The 8,325-nt window shown below is 48.4% G+C and overlaps 1 protein-coding gene across 1 annotated transcript in view; it reads left to right on the top strand.

Annotated features, from left to right (window-relative positions):
* The first annotated feature begins 455 nt into the window (after positions 1–455).
* ISL1 (ISL LIM homeobox 1) overlaps positions 456–8,325 on the top strand; it is a 12,111-nt gene continuing 4,241 nt past the window's right edge. The window contains exons 1-5 of the mRNA XM_006149028.2: positions 456–769; positions 1,602–1,791; positions 4,428–4,687; positions 6,489–6,775; positions 8,003–8,170. Of these exons, the coding sequence (XP_006149090.1) occupies positions 742–769; positions 1,602–1,791; positions 4,428–4,687; positions 6,489–6,775; positions 8,003–8,170 (933 nt within the window). The 5' untranslated portion in view covers positions 456–741. The remainder of the gene's footprint in view (positions 770–1,601; positions 1,792–4,427; positions 4,688–6,488; positions 6,776–8,002; positions 8,171–8,325) is intronic.

Below are 8,325 nucleotides of genomic sequence, written 5' to 3'. Positions count from 1 at the left end.
ACCCCCTTTTCCTTAGAGCCCGAAAGGGACCTCGTCAACAGAAGACCTACCCACCAGCCACTCGCCACCGGCGGCCGAAAAGTGAGCCCCGTGCGCAAAGCGGCCAGCCGGACTGCGGGGACCGCAGGAGCGCAGGGCGGAGGAGCAGCGCGACAGGAGGCGAGAGCGCGGGCGGCACGGCCAAGAAGGAGCGAGGGAGGGGCAGGAGAAGGAGAAGGAGGGCCAAAGCCAAAGCAGCTAGGCGGCCCGAGCTTCGGGAGAGAACGGCCAGAGCCCGGAGCGAGTTGCCTCGGGAGCCCTAATCCTCTCCCGCGGGCACGCTGAGCGGTCAGTGGCGCTCGGCGGCGGCGAGGCTGAAATATGATAATCAGAACAGCTGCGCCGCGAGCCCCGCAGCCAATGGGCGCGGCGCTCGCCTGACGTCCCCGCGCGCTGCGTCAGACCAATGGCGATGGAGCTGAGTTGGAGCAGAGAAGTTTGAGTAAGAGATAAGGAAGAGAGGTGCCGAAGCCGCGCCGAGTCCGCCGCCACCGCAGCGCCTCCGCTCCGCCAACTCCGCCGGCTTAAATTGGACTCCCCGATCCGCAAGGGCGCGGCGCAGCCGGGCAGCGGCTCTCTCAGCCTTGGCAACCCCAGGGGCCACTATTTCCCACTTAGCCACAGCTCCAGCATCCTCTGTGTGGGCTGTTCACCAACTGTACAACCACCATTTCACTGTGGACATTACTCCCTCTTACAGATATGGGAGACATGGGAGATCCACCAAAAAGTAAGAGGCTATTTTACCTTGTGGGGCTCGGTGTGCTGTTCTGGTGCGGGGGTCTCTCAGGCACGGGTGCCAAGGGCTCTTGAGAGTTGGAGTCATTGCCTGGAGAGAGAGAAAAGGTGGCTTTTCCTTGTTGCCGCCACGCCTGCATGCTTGCTGTCGGTTCTGATCTTCGGGGGAAACTGATCTTACCTTGTGTTTGAATTCGTCTGTGTACCCTCCAAACCCCTAGCCTTCTGGCGCTAAGCGGTGATTTCCTCCACGGGAATCCTGAGCTCTCAGAGAAGGTTATTATGTTGCAAAGGTTTGCCTGCACATTCAATACCCGGAGATGTGAATTAGCATTAGACTTGCAAAAGAGAACGAGTGACAACTGTATTGATGTCTGCTCTTGCTAACAATATCCAGTCCTATGTGCTATTTAAGAGCGTGCTTCATGGAAAATATAGACATCCCTGCGTTCACTTAACGCTTCTAGTCAAAACCTTTTCTTTGACTTGACTTATCCATAATCTTTCCCAATGATTACGGCAAAGAGAGGAGGGGGGGGAAGAAATACAAAATGAGCGGGTTTGATTGCGTGCTTGGCTTACAAATGTAGACTATTCAAATCTGCATTTTACATATATTCCACCTCCTTTTAAAAATGAGTCAGGGTTTTGATGGCACACTTCAATTACCATCCCAAAGTGCAATACTCTTAGAAAGAAAAAAAAGGAAAGAAAAAAAAAAACAACCCTCCCAGAGTACGCCCTATAAGAGAACGACACTAAAAGTGTGTTTATCTCTGTAGGAAGTAAACGGTTAGTCAATCATGTATTTATTTTCATTTCAGAAAAACGTCTGATTTCCCTATGTGTTGGTTGCGGCAATCAAATTCACGATCAGTATATTCTGAGGGTTTCTCCGGATTTGGAATGGCATGCGGCATGTTTGAAATGTGCGGAGTGTAATCAGTATTTGGACGAGAGCTGTACGTGCTTTGTTAGGGATGGGAAAACCTACTGTAAAAGAGATTATATCAGGTATGCCATTTATACCTTCTCTTTAAATGTGTGAGATTTCCCTGTCTCTCCCCCCCTTGGTTATTATTTGGTGTGGCTTTGTCTTTATGTGGAGCTTGCCTTAGTGGGATCCAGCATGCAAAAGTTCCCCTGTAACTGTTACAGAAATTACACTGTTCATTTCACTTCTGTGGGGAGGAGGAGCCTGCACAGTATTTTTTCATACACTGTGTAATATTGAGGCTTGTTTAATTACTTTTGGAATTTATGATGCCCAGATTATTTTTCTCACTCACCCTCCCCCTTCCAAAACAAACAAAAAAATTAAAGATGGATAAGTTTGGGTTTTTAAACTTTTTTTTAAAAGGTGGTTTATCATATAATACAGTGTTTAATTATTTAAGTCCCGTGTTTTTATTAATAACTTACAGACTTTGCAGTGGTGTCAATGCAATAGGTGAAATGAAAGTTTGACGTAAACATGTTTAGAGCTGCACTTTGAATGAGCATGTAGAGGTATTACCCCTTTTACATTTAGAGTAAAAGTCCCTCCTTGAAAAATTTCAAAACCAACTGAAATATTCCTTGCAAAAAGACCGGAAATTTAATCTTTTTAAATATTAACCCTTTGGTGACATCTGACTGTCTTTTCTTTCTTATCTTATCTGAGCCGATGAATTAGACAGAGCAGATCAAATTGCCCATCATCTGTCTACGAACAATTGGTATATTTAGATAATTGAACAGCTTCCTTTCTCACATTAAAATCTGGTAACTGATAAAATTAGCCAATTGCCCATACTAACAAGACTAAAACCAAGTAGGAACTTTCTGGGTTTTATTTTGTTGGTTTTGGTTTTGTTTTCTTCAGTTTACTTGCTTCAGGCTTTACTAATCTCAAATTTTCTCTAACCTGTGTGTATATGTCAGAAACTTCATTTTCTGCCTTAAAAAGCCAGTAACATTTCTAAAGAAATTTATTAGTTTTAATAGTGGAAGAGATAGCACTTTTGCTACCATATTCTATAATAGCAAGATTAAAAAAAAATTCTCCAGAGGCTATTCACACATAATTAGCATTTATAAGTCACAGGGTTTCTGGAGTCTAAGAACCTATATTAAAGTTTATTTAAGATTTAATATGTAGTCATAGTTTTCTTCTGTTCACTTGATATCCAGCATTTTCTTTTTTGAAGTCGTGGCGAGTATACTCTTGATCAATAAAATTGAGCAGTGAGGAAAGGGGGTGTTTTAATATTTGGGGAGGAGTGGGAGGAAGTAGAGGAAGTGGGGTACAGGAAAGGGGAGGGATTTTCTAAATTGTTTGGTCACAGGCAAAGTCAAGTCCTCATCCTATGAAATGGAAGATCTCACACTGAGTAGGCGGAGGGAGGAAAAACTTTGGAATCTACCTTCTAACCTCTGACTGAAGAGTCGCTTTCATTGTTTACTTGGCTGGTGTGTGAAGTCCAGATTCTAGAGAGGGAAAGCCTCCTTCACGCCTCCAGGAATAGCTTTACTCCTATGGAGACAATGTTTTTTGCTCAGTTGTACGCACACTTCTTCTGAATAATTCTTACTCACATATTTGTAGAAGGGTTCAGTCGCTTTTACCCTTTCTTCATTGAACACAGGCATACACATCCTTTAAAAGCCTGTAGTTGTAAAAGCCAAACAGTGATTTGGAGATTTGTAAATCTCCTTTTGGGGTATCAGAATGCAGCCTCCCTTTCTCTGAATCTTTTCCTTGCCACTCCAGCTTATAGGCAAGGCCCAGTTTGTTATTACTGATACCGAGAGGGTGCCCGCGAGGTGGAACCTGTGAAGACCGTCCCTTAGTGAAGAAAGGCCAGGAGGGAGGAAAACTTTCGAAGTGACTCTTTTCATTTTTCAGGCTGTTCGTGGCTCTCAAATAAACTGAAATAAAGGTCGATGCTTTATGGTAACTTGAAAAAGACTGAGGAATCAGAAGCAGATCTTGAAAATAATTAATAGAGAGGAGCGTGGAGGGGAAACTTTCCTGTTAGTATTGTTGCCTGAGAAAAATCTTTAGTTGGAGAAAGACTGGAACGTTTCTGTGCAGAAGGTGATCTGGAAGCCATCAAAGGTTTTATTTTGTTACACTGCTTGTGCGTTCATGTGTTTGCAAACAACTGGTGACAGTCCCATACCCCAACCTTTGTTTTTTTCTCTGAAGGAAAATCTTTTGTTGCACTTGGGAGATATTTGTATCAGCAAAAATTGAGAGATAAAGAAGGTGTGTGGAGCCTGTAGCTACCGAAGTCCCCCTTGATAACTTCCTGCTAATATCTGCAAGACCCAACTCTGCTAGAGTAGCAGCACAGGTTTCTAATCCATCAATACATTTCCTTTGGTACGGGTTGGGTGTTCTGAACTAAGAGGCAGGGACAGACACAGGGGTTCCGTGGAAAGAAAAAGGAAGTAAAGGAAGAAAAGAAAGGAGACCACGAAAAAGAGAGAGAGGTTTCATTTCCGCCCTCTCATTCCCAGCTCCAGTTTGATAGTGCTGATTTCTTGGGGTGTCACAGGGCATTGAGGCCAGGGTTGCTTGTGATCTTGGGCTGGAGCAGTGCCTGCCTGAAGTGACCCCCGCCTCCCTGTGCTTCTCTCTCCTCCCTCGCTCCCCGGCTGTGCAGGTTGTATGGGATCAAATGCGCCAAGTGCAGCATCGGCTTCAGCAAGAATGACTTTGTGATGCGCGCCCGCTCCAAGGTGTACCACATTGAGTGTTTCCGCTGTGTGGCATGCAGCCGCCAACTCATCCCTGGGGACGAATTTGCACTGCGGGAGGATGGACTCTTCTGCCGCGCAGATCATGATGTGGTGGAGAGAGCCAGCCTGGGTGCTGGTGACCCGCTCAGTCCCCTGCACCCAGCACGACCGCTGCAAATGGCAGGTACAACTTAGCCAGGAGGGAGGCCTAGCTCCGGGAGGCAGTCCGGATTCAGCCAGCATCGCCACTCGCAGAGTGCAGGCGGCCACAGCAGCCCTGGTAGTGACAGAGTGGTGACAGTCCTGGTGGTGGTGGCTTGTAGTTCACCACAGTATCCTGTGTGCAGTTTGCACCGCGCTCTGCCTCGCCGTGCCGCTCCTCTTTTGCAGCCAGGTTCAATGCACTCACTTTCTCCCTTGAATCTCCGGCACACCTAAAGGACTGTATGGCTATATTCGGGTACACATGGATGTACACCACTTGTGCACACATGTACACACATGCCTAAACAGTACTTCCAGTTCACCTTGGCCTCTAAACCATGGCTTATTGAAAAAGGCCGTCAGCTCCCCTCCAGGTATTCGCCTTGCCACTGCCTAATTAAAGGGGTGGAGCCCTGGGCCCCTGGAGCTTCCTTCTTTAACCCAATGAAGGAAGCTTAGGCGGCCTTAAGTCATTTAGCCTCCCAAATCCTTTTTCCTTGCGAATTGCACTCACACTCAAAACGTTTTTTTTAATTTATTTTTATCCTTTTGTGAGAGAGTGGCCGAAAAGATAGTCTTAATAACTGCAGGCCGTAGCACAGAGCTGTAATTTTAAACTGTCAACAAGCTAATCTGCCGTAATTGCCTTTTAAAGGGAGCCTGCCTCTTTAAGCCATTCATTCTACATGATTTGGTGAGAATTTCATCTTCAGGCCTGTGACTGTGGCTCTAAATTGACCCCATAGGTGTTGGCCTGACCCTAGGGGGTTGAGGAAGGTGCGGGATTTGTAACTTAGAGATCAGAGGGTGGGGTCCCAGGAAGGGGAGTGGAAATAGGGAAAAGTTGGCTAGGACTAAGGCTTTGGGTAAGTAAGCAGACCGTGTTTCCAAACCGGCCTTCCCTCGTGGAATAGCTCTACACCTGGTGCAGTTTTAAAGTATCAATTCGCACAGAACACTAGAGATGGAGAGAGGACAGCTCTCCCCTTTTGCTTCTGGCAGCTCTAAGAATTCTGCCCTGGGGGATTTGTGACTAGCTTGCGCAGGGCAAAGCCTGGGGCAGTCAACTCCTTCCTTACAGCCTGTGCCCTGCTTGTGGGGAAACACTGAAGAAGCTGAAATATTTGGAGGGAGATAGGGCACATTTCCCAGAGCGAATTAAGCATTTATCTGGTGTCTAGGTAACTCAGAGTTTCAGTTTTCCTTTGCTCAGAGCGAGCAGTTTCAGGAACATCCATGTAGATTAAGTACTAAGACAGACCACGGACTGGAATAAACAAATTGTTTTAGCCCATTGCGTGGAAGGTCCTCTCAGACCAAAGTTCAGGGCTTTCTGGCAGAATTTTTCTTGACCTTCCCATTGCAGAGGTCCTAACTGGTATGTCTTTGGCTGCCCCCTGGGGCGTTCTGTGTTTTCTCCCCTGGCACTCTCCTATGGCCTTCGCCCTCGTCTGAGTGTAACCTGGGCCTAATCTTGGTACTAAGAAAGGTGAGGAGAGAGAAAAGACAAAGTTGAAAAAATGCTGGCCCAGCGAGGGACTCAGGGCCTGAGACATTCTCCCTTTTGGCTAAGGCATTGTTGACACAAGCCGGGCAGGGGCTGCGTTCCAGGCCAAGATTACTCTGCGTTGACCTTTTGCAGATTAGAAAGTGGGATTTTATTCTCCTTTCGCCCTCTTCACCCCCATTTCTGCCTCCCCTGCTTTGTGGTGAAGCTACAAGGCACTAGCTTTGTCCGGCAAGCGGCCGGACCTGCGTTCACCGCACCCCTTGCTCCGCAGCCGAACCCATCTCTGCCCGGCAGCCAGCCCTGCGGCCCCATGTCCACAAGCAGCCGGAGAAGACCACCCGCGTGCGGACTGTGCTGAACGAGAAGCAGCTGCACACCTTGCGGACCTGCTACGCCGCAAACCCCCGGCCTGATGCGCTCATGAAGGAGCAACTGGTGGAGATGACGGGCCTCAGCCCGCGCGTGATCCGGGTCTGGTTTCAAAACAAGCGGTGCAAGGACAAGAAGCGGAGCATCATGATGAAACAGCTCCAGCAGCAGCAACCCAATGACAAAACCGTGAGTGGCTCCGGCTGGAAGGGGTTGCCAGGAGAGGAGGAGGAAATGTGGGGGTTTGGGGTGCGTATTGGGGGCCCAGGTTGGTCTGAGTGGTTTTGGACCCAGCTGCCTAGCAGGAACGCAGATAGGGTAGCCTCTTGCCCAAACCCATGCCCCTGAGGAGGGGGAAAAGCAACCACCTAGTGCCAGGGAGATTAGAAAGCTCTCTAAAGCAGCAGCCCCGATTCGGGGGTTGCGTGGGTGGGCTCCTGTTCTTCCACCTCCAGTAGGCCTCCACCCTAAGGAAAGGATACTGTATCCCCTTCAAAGGCAGACCGCAGTGAGGCCTGGCCAGGTTTGGGTTGCCATCAGCTTCTCACAACTCAGGAGGAGGGAGGAACAATACCTTGGGTTCCTACCTAGATGAAGAGGTTCTGTGGGCAGGTCACCTTGTGCACCCTGGACACACCCCAGCACTACTTAAAGCCTGCCACTGGGCCTTCAGGGCTGCAAATTCCCCAAGCATCTGGCCCACAGGGTACTGTCAGCTCTAGGATAAGCCCAGGCTTCCACAAAAACAGCAGACCCCTTGCACTGTTACCCAGGATTATCAGAGGCCCAAGCAGCACCCTCCCTGAAGGCCTCCTGATTAAGTTAGGTTTAAGAGTCTTTTTTTGGTTTGGCTTTTTACTGCTTTGGCCCTATTTTTAAATGCCATAAAACCCACTGTCATTAAACTTGGCAGGCCAACCAAGACTGGGCTAGGGCACTTTTTAAGTTGGTTAGTGCCTAATAGCACTATAGCAGCCAGACCCAAATGTCTGGGGTGGGGGCAGGCTCTGTGGGGAAAACTGTTTGGAGAAAATCTGCAACTCACTGAAACTGCCCTGAAAACCACTATGTCTAGAGACTGAATAGGCCTAGCCCACCTCAGCTTTTTACTTTTGGGAGGTATGGCCTGAAGAGACAGATGGGAGGAATTGGGATGAGACGTGAAAGTAGGGAGGAAGAAGTCAAAGTAGAATTTGATTTAGTAAGGCCCCAGCTCACAGAAGCAGAAAAACTAAATGCAATAAAACAAAACTGAACTCCAGCTAATATTCATAGGTGCAACAGATTAACCGAGTCAACAAAGGCCACTATGTAGATAAGATAAACCTGGGGGTGTATTTGCTTAGCTTGTGCAGACAATGGAGGTTGGGAGTTTGCTCATTAACATGTTGGGATTGGTGGGGGGCCTATTCACAGAATATCCAGGGGATGACAGGAACTCCTATGGTGGCTGCCAGCCCAGAGAGACACGATGGTGGCTTACAGGCTAACCCAGTGGAGGTGCAAAGTTACCAGCCGCCCTGGAAAGTACTGAGTGACTTTGCCTTGCAGAGTGACATAGATCAGCCCGCTTTTCAGCAACTGGTAAGTGTCAGCTCCCAGACTAAGGAGTCTAAATTCCCAACAGAAAGGGAATTCTGCTTTAACTGTCACACACTGAAAGATTCCGGGTGTGTGGAGTGGGGGGGGGGGGGGGGTGCCTTTCTGGCCCCAGGGGTGGGGAGAGACCAAGGCAATGG

The sequence above is a fragment of the Tupaia chinensis genome, unplaced genomic scaffold (genome assembly GCF_000334495.1).
Source record: "Tupaia chinensis unplaced genomic scaffold, TupChi_1.0 Scaffold000251_1, whole genome shotgun sequence".
Lineage (NCBI taxonomy): Eukaryota > Metazoa > Chordata > Mammalia > Scandentia > Tupaiidae > Tupaia > Tupaia belangeri.
The sequence above is the reverse complement of the archived record's forward strand: the minus strand, read 5'-3'. Positions and strand labels throughout refer to the sequence as shown.